Here is a 15,376-nt window from a genome sequence, read left to right on the forward strand (position 1 = left end):
CGTTAGAAATGTAATCTTATGTACATATAAGTTATGTTTTCTCTGCACACACGACCAACTGTGTTTTCTTTCCTTTTTCAGCAAAGTACATCGGCTGCTACATTGATGACACTCAGAAAAGAGCTCTGAGAGGAGTTTCCTTTTTTGACTACAAAAAAATGACTGTATTTCGTTGCCAGGACAACTGTGCAGAAAGGTATGACAGTAGCAAACAACAAAAAAAATCATCCATTAGGCAAGTTAACCTTCTTTTTTTTGCTGTCTTTTGATTCCTACTGAGAAATTAAAAAAAAAACCCTCCACTACAAAAGAGCTGAAGGGGAGATAAAAAAAAACCTGCAGGAGATCAAAAGGTACTTTCCCATCGTAACTGAGCTAAAAAAGCAAAAAATAAATAAATGAAAGAGAGAGAAAAGCTCACGAGGAAAGATGCACAGCAGACCAAGCAAGATGACCTCCAGGCCCATTTGTGGCTGCACACAGGCTCCCAATCGTATCACATTTTTATATCACATATAACAAATCCTTCACAGTTTTTGAGTTCCAGAGTTCATTCTTGACTCAACGTGACAGAATACATTTGCTTATGGTGTGAAAATGTTTGAAAATGCTCTTGGAATAGGCTAAAGTATGAGCCAGTGCTCCACCACAGACCACATGATATTTTAGGCATCCAAGTCCTCCCAACTTTGGATCTGCAGTTTCAAAAATACCCTTTTTCTATTTAATTGTGGTCATGGCACACAAACAACTTGCTGGAAGAACTTAACTGGGCTGCCCCTTCCTCGGCCTCCGTTCAGCTATGGCCACATTAATCTGTTACTGCGGCCCAGGGCAAAATGAGCTAACCGGACCATTAACCTCCCTGTTTGTGTACGTGAATAGTTTTCCTGTGCTTGAGTAGAACATTGAACACAACGTACAAAACGAAATGACACAAGCGACGTGATAAAGACTTTAAAACTAGATTTTGACCCGGCCTCTTCAGGCCTCTAAGATTATGCAGTGCTCAGCTTTTACTGTGTTTTAGTTCTGCATATTATAAAGAAATGTGATTGTTTTGTTGAAACACTGAACTGCGGTTTTGAGTCATGCTGGCGTTGGTTTATAATTAAAGCCCATTCATTAAAAAACAAACAAAACAAAAAGCCTCAGGCCGTTTATTAAATTACATTTGCATTTATATCATGTTTTATAAGGTAAAAAAACATCAGTCGGTTTGTTATAATGCAAGTATTCTTTCACTGATTGCCAAAAAAATTCTGTTTTGTTTTAAGGTTTTTTTGCACTGCCAGTTTTCATGTAGTAAAAATACGCGCTCCAGTTTTCAAGCCATTCATCTCCCCCACTTCTCCTCCATTTGTTTCCCATTATCCTCTCATCCCATCTCACTCTCCGCGATACCTCACCATCCTTCTCTCACCTCTTTTTTTTTCCCTCCTCCCTCCCTGTGGAGTACCAGGGACGGCTCTATCGAATGCACTGAATTACACCCATGACTGATTCACAGAGCAGAGAATAGGAGCAGAGAGAGATGCCTGTTTTCAGCTCCTTCTCCTATTAGTTCTTGCCTCTTGCAGCCACGTTTGCTAGAGTAGCGGGTTAATAAAAGCAGACAAACAAATGTGGGGCAACACATCGTAGGGGGGGAAAGGGGTTTGGGTTTGATTGACAGCCTGGGGATTTCTCCTGTGTGAGGTATGCATATTCGATGTCTAATTGCACCTGAAAAGCCTTCTGGGAGTCAGATCCTTCATCAGGCAACAGTACGGAGAGGAGAAGCCCTGTGTGATAAATTCTAGTATACTGCACACATTTATAATTGGCTTTGCTTAAGACGCCTGCAAAGCACATAAGTTTTCTCGTTTTCACAGCGATGCATTATTCTTGAATAATATTTTCATGCACAAACCACATCAGTGGTTTGTTTCCATTGATTACAGCTCTCCCAGCTGCTCCAGAGGATGAACTGTTTTTGCCTGTGGAGGATTAAGGAACATAATGAAGGCTCAAAACGATCACTTAAACCCCTCTGTCTCCCTACGCTAACAATGCTAATCCTTTTTTTCCTCTTCCCTCCAGGGGATATATGTTTGCAGGCCTGGAGTTTGGCGCAGAGTGCTATTGTGGTCATAAGATCCAGGCGCCCAATGCTTCAGACAGCGAATGCAACATGGAGTGCAAAGGAGAGAAGAGCAACGTGTGCGGAGGGCCCAACAGACTGTCCATCTATAGGCTGGAGCTGAGTCAGGAGTCTGCGCGCCGCTGTAAGTCTGGCATCAGCATATCCAATAACACAACACGTCAAGTGTTTACTACTGCTGATATAAATACTCTATATCAACACTGACAGGTTCACAGTCTAAAATAAATGTGAAATGAATCCTTTAAATGGAACCTTCAAAAAGTTTAATTTCATTATAGATTTGCCATAAAAATTGAATTTGATATTTGAAAATAAAATATTAAACTTGGGTCCCTTTTCTAAGATGGATCTGATTAGATATGAGTGTCCTGAGAGTCTGTACTTAGGCACAAAGATGTAATTTTGATTCAGGAGTGTAACACCCGCGGCTACTTTGAGGGAAAAGATTTGTTTTATTGCCACAGTCGGGAGCAGGCTGCTCTGTTGTGTTTACCTCTTTCCCCGGGGAGCTGCTCTACCTACACAGCCCAGCCGCCTGTGGTCTTCATCCTAAACACCGACTGCCTGCCAGTGGAAAACTTCAGTCTTGGGAGAAAGAGCTGATTATCAGGAGTTGTAATGATCTTATAGTACAGAATATGCTTAATTTTTTTGATTCCCTGCTGGATCACTTACAAACTAATGAACAGTCTTTATTTCGTATGCTAGCTGAATTTTAATTGAGAGAGACAGAATATGAACCAAACATCCAGAAAAATCTTTCCTTTGTAACAAATTCAGCAGGGTGTCTAAAAATTATTTCTCCTGCTATACCTGTTATAAAACTGTGGCTTGCTTTGTTGCTTTGTTGTGGGAACTTTTTTCTTTATAATCTAAAAAAGTCCCGAACACATGGTGGGGTGACTCTACCCACCCTTTCCTTTTTGCATTCACTCTTCCTTTTTCTCTTTCTTGGCTCCTGCTTCTTGGAAATACTGTGAGATCAGAGAGAGTTACCATGCAGATATGTGGTGAATATTTTCATAGCTCAACTGCTCTCTCCAGAGGTGTGCACTACAAAGCAAGATTATTGGGTTAGGGTGGTATTTCAAGCTTAAAGTCAAGGTTCTCATAGTGACGAAGGTGGCTGTACCTTGGTACATTCAGCTTTATGCTGAACAGATAACCTGGTGCACAGCAGCTTATAATCACAACATGCTCCAAGTCCTGAAGGAAAACATTTTATAGATGCAACCTAATAAAAATGTTGGCACAGCTGAAGGAACCTGCTAAAAGACTGCAGTACAAAAATCACCATATATGGTCACAGTTCAGTAGATCATGCATAAAATGAATACTTTTATACTCGATCCTAGACCTGATTTTACTCTGCTGAAACCATGGCTGCTAAACAAAGATTAGGACTTTGACCAGTCTGTGATAAATCAGTTGAAATAATTGGACACACTCTAATGTAATTTCCACATTCCTGTTTTGGGGTATGGGCCACTGTAAAACCTGAATGCCCCCAGGCCTTCCTTTTGCTGTTTCATTGTTACAGCCCGTTCTTTTTCAATCTCTATCACCTGCTCTCCTCATAATGTCTCTGACTGAAGCAGGCGGCACTCAAATGATCAATTCTGAGCGGACGAAAAGTCTAATAATGCGTCCGAATCCTTCTTTTATGTGAGAAGCGGGAAGCCTGGATTAACAGAGACTGTTGATAGCAACCGTAGCGATATCCGTTATCTCTGACTGGGGGTTTGAGAAATTGTTGAGCCAGCTGACACAAAGAAAGTTTGGCTATGCTGAACCTGCTTCACAGTGCACCCCTCTGTTCCTCTGCTGTTTGTTTGTTATTATTCTCATTTCTGCTTTTAATCCTTCTATCTAACTGCTGCGCAAGCATTTCAGGTCGGCATTTTCACCTCTAACCCCGATCTCATGTCATGTGAGGGCTGCTCAGAACATCAAAGAGGAAATGGAGGAAATGTGATGTGTTAGCTGTTTTGCAAGCTTTGCAGAGTAAATCCCAGCTCTTAAAAGCTATAATAACTGAGCACAGATGCATCGTTGATGCACTCTTTGTTATTGAGACCTCCTTTTCTGTGATAGCTGGATGGATTTATAGCTGCAGCATGTTAAAACACAGAAAGGTAACACAAACAGGATCCGTGGAGAGAACGTGGCATTAAAAATGCAACTTTAAGTCAGAGAACAAGGTCGAAAATAAATAAAACATTTAACACACACACACACACACAGCACTAGAACTAATTTATAAAGGGGATATTCTCTTTTTTTTAATGTCTGACACCACTGATCACTAATACTTCCTGTAAAGGAAAGGAGAGAGTGCTCAATAGTCTTGTTTACTGGTAGTGACACTATAAACTTTGAGAGGAAGGAATACCAAAGAGACGAAGCACCATTTGCATATTTTACTTGGCTATGTCTGAGCAAGCAAGGTGTCTTCATCACACTGTCTGTCACAGTGAAAAGCAGCGCTTGTTTGGTTTCTCTCCTCTGTCATTAATTCTTAACAGTTTGTTGACAACAGAGACATTTTCGTAAGTACTCTATACTGGCGCTGCTGACAGGTTGACAGCCTGCAATAAATGTGAAATGGATGTTTAGATTTCCTTTAGCAGTGACTTAAATCTGGGTGTCACCCTTTAAAGTTGTGGTGCAGTGCGAGAAACATTTCCATCGTGAATAAAAACGAATTTATCTTTTCAGTTAGGTTCAGCAGGCTGGCAAAAAAAGGTCAATAACAAATTAAAATAAGGTTAAAAAAAAGACCTGCACATGAAGGAGAAGAGCAGCTTTTGTGATGTGTTGTCTTCACCAACATCAGACCACAGAGAGGATTGGAGGTTGCAAGTCATCCCAGGGACACGAGTGCTGCTGTTAGTTTAGGGTCTCTGTGTTCTTTCGTGTTGGTAAGTGACAGTCTGGCTTGTTTTGTCTGTTTCAGATGGCAGTGCCATTTTCAAAGGGTGTTTCCACCGGCCAGACAATGTCACACTGGCTCTCCCCTTCAGCGCGGTCATCCAGAACATGTCTGTGGATAAGTGCGTGGACATGTGCACAGAGAGGGTGAGTGGATGTTGGGGATTTGTACGCTGCACGAGTGTGTCTTCAGTGTATAATGGCTGTTGTGTTCCAGGAGAAATCGCTGGCTGTGCTCGCTGGAGATCGATGCTACTGCGGATTCCCAACGCCCCTCTTCTCCCTGCATGAGCTGGAGGACGAGGGCATGTGTCTCAATCGGTGCCAAGGGGAAGAGTTTGAAAGCTGTGGAAACGACAAGTACTTTGTCGTCTACCAGACACAGGTTCAAGGTAAATTTAAGTGTTTCCTGGCAGCGGCTGAAAAGCCACACATGTGTTGAAGTTGGTCACATTCTGTTGGTGGGAAGTCCAAGTCAGACTGAGGTTTAGCACATTCAATTTAAAGTATGATAACACATGTGGTATTCAAGTGCAAAGTGTCAGCATGAGCCGGAACTTTGTCTAACTTACATGTCGTGCAAAGTTTGCAAAATGATTTTGGCACTGACTGTTCAACCCTGAGCTGTAGATGATTCCACGTATGAGATGCATGAATCTGTGGTGGATTAAAGATGTGATCATGCAGTGAAGAAGATCATTTCAAAAATCACAGAATTTAAAAATCAACAGTTCTTCTCCTGCAGCTTTGCCACATCTGTTCTTAGCCCCTTCAACCAGACATGCATCTTACACTCTAATATTAAGTTAGTGCTGTTTTGGGCCTAGCATGGAATTCAACTCAACTCATATTTATGTATTTACTGGCTCCACAGTTGCTTACTTTCTATGTTGACTGCATTGCTGATTATAGCAGTCTGTGATGTGAAATAAAAAAAAGTTGTGGTTGTCTTCCTTATTAACTCACACATCTGGACTACTCACTGGCCTTCTAGCTTCTACTACTTGCATGTGCCTCTCATTTAGATAAGATGCCAACTTCTGTGTTGAGCTGCCCAGAATTCACAATGGTGATCATCACTTGTGATGAGAATGGGATCTATAGATCAGATCCAGATCTGTCAATTGGACGCAGCAGAATCCCAGCAGTGATAGGGATTAGGGAAAAACCCCTCGGAATCTAGATGCTGGTGATGGAGATGAAGATGGAGGCTTGGATGGAGCCTGACATGGGAGAGGGAAGGAAGCTGGTTGCATGAAGGCATCTGGAAAGGAAAATGAAAAATCCGCAGTGATATTTAAAGTACATGGAGTAGCGGCTGATTGACCTGAAGAAGGCAGGCAGAAGGACAATTGGACTTGTGATCTTGCAATGAGCTTGACAGTGTGGGAAAGGGGAACTGATGCAAAGCTTAGATAAGTTACCAAACATCCGAGAAGCAGACAGATGTTTGAATACAGATCTTTCTTATTAAACGTGTGTGTAAGCTTCATTTAGACAAGTTCATGTTTTTAAATTTTGTAGGCAAAGTCCTGAAACTTCACTCTTGAAGCTGCTACTCGTCTAAAATGACGTCTGATTGGTCGAAGTGCATCTTGAAAACAGAGCCCAGAGGAGGTGCAGGAGTGTAGTTCCCTCTTAGACCACTTGAATTACAACGTGCCAAAAGGTTATCGTGGATTTTTGTCAACTGACATGAAAAATATATCACCTGCGCTAGTATCAATTATTTAATTCCTCTGCTAAGCTAATTCTGGGCTGCAGGTACATTTTGAGTACCTCCACACTATCCAAAAGCTATCAGCCCGGTTTTTAGGAAACTTCATGGAGTAGTTGGGCTAAAGGAAGAGATAATTGACTTCAGAACCACATAAAGAGAAATGGATAAAGAGGTGGGATTCATTTGTATAGATGTCAGCTTTGCACTCTCACATTCAGGTACAGATGAGACCACCAAGACTAATTTGGAGGAGGTGGCTTTAGTTGTACTTCCAAAGGAACTCCATAGTGGTTTGTTTATGGTGGGAGCATGATCCATCTCAGAGGCTAAGAGTTGTGTGCTGACAATAAACACGCCCATTGCCAAGCACACTTTGCATTCAGGGAGAATGCAGTGTGCACAGTTTTTAGCAAACTGAAGTGAGGGAAACAGATATATAAATACAAATGTTAGGAGTAAATGTGTTGTCTGTGCTTCTTCTCCAGACACATGTGCTCAGTAAGCAGACTGATTGTTCTGGTGTGGTTTGCAGTGACGCACTTTGGTCCGCTTGGAGAGTTCCCTGTTTGACCAGAAACCAAAAATTGGGGAAAAGCTGCAATTTATGCAAACTCATTGACTAAAGAGCAGTGAACTAATGTTACGAGTCCTAGGACTAGTTGTACCAAAGTAACAAGTGGTTGGTTGGTTATAAACATGACTTATAAACCCTGTTATAAATTTCCACATGTTCCTTTGTTCTAGTGTCCAGCGTTGGCTATACTTACTTTATGTCAACAACAGACGTAACTCGTGCTCAGTTTCAAACTGTATAAACCAAATCAACACTGAGATTCATTCAGGAGGCTTCACTTTCAACCAGTTAATATTTCAGGTATCTCACAGCATAAATCACAGCCTCAGAGTTACTTTTAAATAACTATGATTGTTCTCATTTGAGCTCACAACATCAAATGAATTACAAACTAAAAAAACCTCCAGCGTCACACTTTAAACCTTAACCCAGTCACAGCGTTAACACTATCGGCACTGTGCCATATGCCAAGGGTTCAGCGCCGCAGTATTGAAAATAAATACACGCAATCACACACACAGATTATCGGTACATTATGAAGCTTAAAAAAGCGTTGTTTGTAACATAGCTCCTGCCTTTTTTTTTCTTAAGATGCCATGGCAACAGACTAAACTAAGATAAACAGCCGTGTCCCTAAAAAGACTCATTACACTAGTGCTAAAAGGTTGTGTGTGTGTGTGTGTGTGTGTGTGTGTGTGTGTGTGTGTGTGTGTGTGTGTGTGTGTGTGTGTGTGTGTGTGTGTGTGTGGTTTCCTGGTATACCAACCTGGAAAACACACAGGACTGAAGACATGAACCACTTATTCATATGGAGTGGGCAGGGTCCCTACCTTAGGAAACCCAGATGCAATACACCAAAGCACTTTGGCTCCAATTTAATTAGTTTCTTTCTGAATTTCTGTCATGAAGGAAAAATAATAACCTTCTGTTTGCACAACAGGTATAATTATCCCACTGTGGCTCCTTTTTTCCTAATACTGAGATATTTTGCTTGTTATGAGCTGGAAAAACTAAAAATAAATACAAAGCTTAAAACCACAACATGTGAACAATTTCGGGAATAAACAGAAATAAAAAAAAGTCTCAGCATTTTGTGTGCGCACAAACAGGATGCAAGTGTGAAAACACCCGAGTGTGTCCACGCAGTTTAAGCAGGAGCAGAGGGCACTAAGAAAAAAAATGGCTGTGATATTATTGTCTGGAGTTTGCAGACATGCACACGAACAGCAAAGGGATGGGTCACATATGAGGAAGTCACACTTCTGAGTGCTTCTGCCTGACACCCCCCCCCCCCCCCACACACACATGCACTAAATTCTTATTTTCGTGCCATTATGCACACTCGATGTTGCAAATCATCCGAACACTATTTATTCATTTTTATTTGTTTTTTTCCTTTTTTGTAAATTTGCAAATTTTTAAATAGTATATGCTCTAAAACGTTTACTTAAAACAATATCATCATGAATGTTCTTGGATTTGACTGTAAAATCTTGGGTTCCAGACACATGCATGCTTATCGCTGTATTTCTTGTTATTCCAAATATTGTTATGAAACTCAAAAATCCAGAATAGGTCTGTCTTCAGTCCAGGCGTTGTTGTGGGCTGTGTTTCCTTAACGCAGTGGACAGATGTGGCTTGGATCAGCAGAGTCACATTGCAGTAAACAGAAATGGAGGTTGCTGTGAACAAACAAAACAAAAATCAGCTGCTGTGGGAAATGAACTTCATGTGATCATTCTTGGCAAGCTGAACCCAGAAAAGGGAACCTGTCAGAGGTCTGAATGTGTTAGCTTTAAATCTGGTTTCAGTTGGAAAAAACGATTGTTTACCACACCACATGGTTTTGGCCCAATGCTACACCCTACTAGGGAAGACAGTAGTGCTGTGAAGCTGAGATGTTGTTGTCTGGTTTGTGACCCCTTGCAGTCAGTTGCTTTGTTCACAGAGTGTCTGAGAGAGATTGCAGTTGGTCTGGATCATGAATATTTGGAGACAGGTTGCATCCTGTTGCAAGTTTTAAGGAGATTGTTTTTACACTTGCATGACTGAGACATAACTCAATAATTCAAACCCTAATTATTACAAATCGAACACAAATGTTGTATATCTAAAAGGTGTAATAGTTTGGATGGAAACAGACAGGTCAACTTGAGTTGTTGGGAGACTGTTTGAAGTTATTAGGTGATATTTTGTGGAGAAAAATATAATAAAACAAGCCCGCCTTGACATTTCTTCTTTCTATAATAATCATCCAAAGTTGAAACGTAATAATTCTGTGTCTGTTATTACAAAACTGTGTAAATACGCAGGAAGTGACTGATTTTCAGTATTAATTTTAAACTTTGAGGTTCATGTAATCGGCTGATCTTTGTCCACTGTCAGATAATCGGTGCATGGACCGGCACTTCCTTCCCACTCGTGCTAAGCAGCTGGTGGCCCTCGCCAGTTTCCCTGGAGCTGGTAACACCTGGGCTCGCCACCTTATAGAGCTCGCCACTGGCTTCTACACCGGCAGCTATTACTTTGATGGCTCCCTGTACAATAAAGGTATGCCTCGGCATGTTTTTGACACGATTCACAGGCGCTCAGCCATGAATGCACCACCGTGGATGCTATAAAGTCACTCTGGGCTGTTTCACAGGATTTAAAGGGGAGCGCGACCACTGGCGGAGTGGGAGGACAATGTGCATCAAGACACATGAGAGCGGCAGGAAAGAAATCGAAGCCTTCGACTCCAGCATCCTCATGATACGAAACCCCTACAAAGCCTTGATGGCAGAATTTAACCGGAAATATGGTGGACATATTGGATTTGCTTCCCAGGCCCACTGGAGAGGGAAAGGTAAGCTGCTGAAATCTCTGGATCAGTGAATATTATGTTGCACGGAAGTCTCTCCGTCATCGTACTATGAAGAAAATGAAAATAAAAGACTTCATTAAACTGAGGCACTGAGGGCATATTTCATTTTTTGTGCTGATAACATTGTGGTGAACAAAGTTTGAGTAAAGCTTCACAATAAGTAGAAACTGAAACACTGCAAAATGAGAGAAAAACAAAAGAACTGAGAAACTGTGATATAGAAGGGCAAAGGATTGAGGAAATGCAATCAAACTCCAGTGTGGCTGAACGCAACATTTTGTCTTTTGAAAATCATTTACACCATTTAGCCACAGCATCAGCAGTCAGATAAATTAGAAGTGTTTATGACAAGTCTGATTCAGATCTTCATTCTAGGTTTAAAGTGGGAAATATATGTACCGGTATACATGATCTGAACACTTAGCAGCTTACTTTGTTTCCTTCTTTATGCTGTTAGCTGCAGATGTTATCAGTCAGAAAACGAATGCACAGTTTAAAAAGCTGGTGAAATGTCTTCCATCCAGGAAGTCACAGTTTAGTCATGTTTAATTCCTCTTTTGTCCACTTGATGCTTAATAACTATGTCTAAAATATAGAGATGTCTTTATATTTCAGGCAAATTTTGCTCTTCCTATTGCATTCTTCATGTCTTAGTAACCGTGGCAACCGCTTTTGTCTTGTCCCCGTATCGTCTGTCTGACTTTATGCGAGGTTTCATCGATTTTTTTCCCCAGAGGCTGGAGAGTTGCCGACCCAGCAGTTGTCTCTCTTTGTGGAAACTTCAGCACATTTGGCCTGCCATTTCCAATGAGTGTTTATTCCCTCTGTTGTTTGGAAAATGATGCGGTGACATCACTAAAGAGAAAGGCTTTCTGACAGCTGCCACTTCGAATAGACGGAGAGCGGGTCAGCGTGACATTGTGCGCAGGGCCCCACATGTACGATTTGATGCATTCACCTCCACAGAGGGAGACTGTGGGGCACAGATGATGTCACAGACACTGATGCCTTCCAGCGTGGCCCCATAATGTCAGCTCAGGGGCAAGTGCAACTTATTTTGGAGGTCATGCCATTTTAGAAAGCACAGTGAGTTATTTTCCACTGTTATCTCGTAGATTTAGAAGCTATACAGATGCCTTTTTTGGGGTAATCTGTCAAAAAGATACTGTCTGTGTCTTCACTCTGAAATGAGCAGAACAGGATTTTGGAGAAAAAGTTAAAATACTTTGATGTTTTTTATTGTAACTTCTGTATTTGCAGCTTCTTGGCATTTCTGCACTGCTGGTTGTGTTTTTGGGGGAAATTTCTGATATTCTGTCCACTCTGGCACTAAAGTTGCCTAAAGTTGATTGGTTTCTGAGACATTGCAAACTCAGCAGACTTTAAACTTTACCGACACCCTCTCCCAGCAGTAAAGATTTGTCCTTATGCAGCACAGCTCCTGCCAGCTCCCACTTTTTATGGGCCACTAGATGAAGCTGAAAGAAAAGGTTTTCTCACAGCAGCTCTGCAGGTTGAATGACAACCAAAAATGTCCGGACATTTCAGAAATTACTTAATGTGTCCTCCCTGCCTCTGGAGTTGAATGACATCAGTGCTAACACAGCTAACACAGCTCTCACTTCCTCTTAACTCTATGCCCACGCTGACACTTTGACTTTTTTGTACCGAAGTTCATTTTACCGAGAACTTAAATTTTATTCGAACAGACAAAACGTACATGCACTTAACAATATGAGCTCTTTGACAATTATGACTTAATAACCTTTGGTAACCGCTTCTTCGTCTAAGCTGAAATCTCAAAGTGCAAATTTTCTGGTGTTAATGGAGACGGCTCAGTTCTGTTATTTCTTTTTTATTATCTTTCTTTCACTTACACTTTTGGTTTACAGTTGTTTCATCATTGTCAAGCAAAAGTCTTGAGCCACCCTTTCTGGTGTTTTTTGAAGTGCTCTTGAGCACTTTGAAGTGGCTTTCTGAAGGTCTTTCAAGGTTTTGCTTTGGAAATCGGCTGCCCCGTCACTTCTTTTTAATTGCAGTCTGCTATAGCAGTGCTTTTTTGTAAGTTGACCTATGAGTCATTCAAGCATAAAGGCAACAACTCAAAGGATGAACCAGTGTGTGTCAACACATAACAGACAAACTTAGCAAAGAACCAATTTTAAATTGTATCTTTAGGCACTTTGTACTAGCATGCTGACACAAAAATTCATACGTTATTCCCATTTCTTTATTTGAATCTATGAAAAATGCCAAACATAACACAGTTAATTAGGATAAAATAGTATTTTTGCAAGAGCAAAGAGCTATTAGCCAAAACTGGGCATATCGCAGCATGGTGTGCCGTGTGTCTTTTAAAAACAGAAAAATTAGGAAATTGAAGAAGTGGAGGTCAAAAGAAGAAGTGTCAGGCCTGAAAAAACTACAGCAGATAAACAATATCTAAAAGTCATTTTCTTAAAATACAGGAAAAAATCCAACAAAGACCTGACACAAGACGCCAGAGGTGATCCATCTGCTGTTCACAGGGTGGCTGTAGATGTTCTTCCTGCTATATTTCAGTCTGTACTGTAGAATGCCCTTTAACTTGTGCATTGGTACCCAAAACCCTCATTTATTTATGTTCTGTGGCCTCTTTGTCCTTCAGAGTGGCCCGAGTTTGTCAAGAACTATGCCCCTTGGTGGGCGTCCCACACGCTGGACTGGCTGCATTATGGGAGGAACGTCCACGTGGTCCACTTTGAGGATCTGAAGAGGGACCTGTTCACCAAGCTCAAAGGAATGGTCGAGTTTCTGGGTTTGAAGGTTTCTGAGGATCGCCTGCTCTGCGTCGAGGGCCAGAAGGACGGGAACTTCAAGCGGTCGGGGCTACGTAAGCTCGAGTACGACCCGTATACTCCTGAAATGCGTTCAAACATCAATGAACTGATCAGAACAGTAGATGCTGCTTTGAAGAAAAGAAACATGTCTGGGGTTCCAGAGGAATACATGCCAAGATGATAAATGTGAAGACCTCTGTTTTCCTTTTTATTTTGTTAGTTTTCCTTTTTATTCCTGCACATCTTGTAGAATTTCATGAGATAAATAGATTTTTTATCGTGTTAGATGTCTGTTAAGTCATGTAGATGGACACCTATTTCATTTTTTCAGTCATCTGTTTCTTTTTTAAACGAAACTAAATCAGCTTCATGCATTCATGGAGTAGACGTGACAGTTTTAGCAGGCAAGGTTTGTGTTTCTCTCATTTGCTGAATGAAAAGCACTCCTTATCCTGCTCTATGCACATGTGCTGTGTAGGCATGTGCACATGCCTTAACACAAAGAAGCTACAGTAGCTGTGACTACAGAGGGGCTCATCTGACTGTGCTGACAAAAGATACGATACAACACTGCAAAGTGTGTTCAGTGAGCTTATTTTGTGCAAAAGAAAAGTCAAAACATTAATTTTCCTGCTGCTATTACAGTTACAGAACTATTTTATATAAGAAGCTCACTGAAAGCTGTATCTCTTTGTTAGGGGGGAAAATGCAATATGCAGGGTATAACTACCTGATGGTGATGATACTGTGTGTTTCCAAGATTTTGTAAGGTGTTTAATTCACTGTATGTACGAGAAATCAGAAGGTTATTCAAGAAGCTGAGTTATCCCTTTCGAAGAGACTGACTCGAGGAGAGAAGAGGATTAATGTCTGCGGCATTTATTTATCTCCCGTGAGCAGCGCACACGTTGATTCATTTGGCTGTGAATATGTTTTCTTAACACTGGACTCGATGCAGAAATCCAAAAAGCACTTCGGTGTGCAACACCTTCCCCAAAGATCACTGCGGAATTAGGCATTACACTCATGTAATAGACTGGAGTTTACCTTATAAGTAGTGACTGTTGTAGAGGTTTATTTATGAGAGCTAATCATACTGAATGTGAAAACTGTCTTTTTTCTTTTTTTTCACTGCTTTGTTGTAAGAAAAGCTTTGAAACCGTTAAAGCTCGTAATCATTTTCCTATTCCTTGTTGAAAAAACAAAAAAACTCCAGCAAACTTTTGTGCAGCACGTCTTGAAACGGCGCTCGATCTCCTCTGCCGCTTAAACACAAACAAATACACAGATTGATAAATCCAAGGATAAAAAAACAACAACAGCACCAGTGATTGAGAGCCAGACAGCATTAACTGACTTCCATTTTCAGTATAATAAAACTATATTTTTATAGTGTATGCTGACACGTTCAAAATATTTGTATTGCAACAGGCAAACGGGAGAGGTTGTTTCTATTTTTAACACATGCTTTAAACTTTATTGGCTCTTTGCATTTATTGACAAGCCGGCACTTATTGAACAGGTGTCACATTTGAATGTATTTTCTATGGAATGAATGTAATGTAATATGGCCCAATAAATGAGTGAATCCAAGGAGTGACTCATGTCTGAATTTTTAGAAATCTGCTACAATCTGCAGTAGTCTTAAACATTTTTATTAATATATCGCATACCATATCACAATAGCGATCTGCCTGTGACTACAGGTAAGAGAAAAAGTGTTTTCCTGCTGTGACCCTTAGGCGCTCTGTAGTTTTATGGTTCAGTGTGCACAACAAGGCTTTCCTGTAAACCTCTGAGAGCGCAGCCAAGAGAAAAACAAGACTAAGCACTGACAAGCGTTCTGCTTCGTTACCTAAAGCTATAAATACTAATGTCGTGTGCTGCTAACATGCACGTGCTAATTTCTTTTAGCAGGTTAAATATCAAAACAGGTATATGAAAGACAAACATTGGAGACAGATTTGCCTTCAGAAGAGCTCAACAAGGGGCTGGAAACATTCTTTAAAGATTTCGGTCCATATTAGCATCACACTGCACATCCATGATGTGAATCTCCGGCTCCACCTTATCTCTATTGGTTTGAGAGCTGGTGACTGTGGAGGCCAGCACAGTAAACTCACTGTGATGCTAAAGAAACCTGTTCGAGATGGCTTGGGTTTTGCGGTGTGGTGTGTTATCCTGCTGGAAGTAGGATAGAAGATAAGTACACTGTGGTCATAAAGGGGACATGCTCAGTGACAACATTCAGGAAGGCTGTGGTGATCAAACAATGCTCAGTTCGTCCAAAGTGTGCCAGGAAAGTATCCCCCACACCATTACA

General features: G+C 41.0%; 1 protein-coding gene across 1 annotated transcript in view; it reads left to right on the forward strand.

Moving 5' to 3' along the window:
- The window catches only part of wscd2 (WSC domain containing 2), a 42,859-nt gene extending 28,213 nt beyond the window's left edge, over positions 1–14,646 (forward strand). The window contains exons 3-9 of the mRNA XM_026186967.1: positions 82–196; positions 2,083–2,267; positions 5,103–5,224; positions 5,295–5,469; positions 9,757–9,921; positions 10,016–10,216; positions 12,882–14,646. Coding sequence (XP_026042752.1) covers positions 82–196; positions 2,083–2,267; positions 5,103–5,224; positions 5,295–5,469; positions 9,757–9,921; positions 10,016–10,216; positions 12,882–13,234 — 1,316 coding nt within the window. The 3' untranslated portion in view covers positions 13,235–14,646. The remainder of the gene's footprint in view (positions 1–81; positions 197–2,082; positions 2,268–5,102; positions 5,225–5,294; positions 5,470–9,756; positions 9,922–10,015; positions 10,217–12,881) is intronic.
- The last annotated feature ends 730 nt before the right edge of the window (positions 14,647–15,376 follow it).

The sequence above is a fragment of the Astatotilapia calliptera genome, chromosome 12, assembly GCF_900246225.1.
Source record: "Astatotilapia calliptera chromosome 12, fAstCal1.2, whole genome shotgun sequence".
NCBI lineage: Eukaryota > Metazoa > Chordata > Actinopteri > Cichliformes > Cichlidae > Astatotilapia > Astatotilapia calliptera.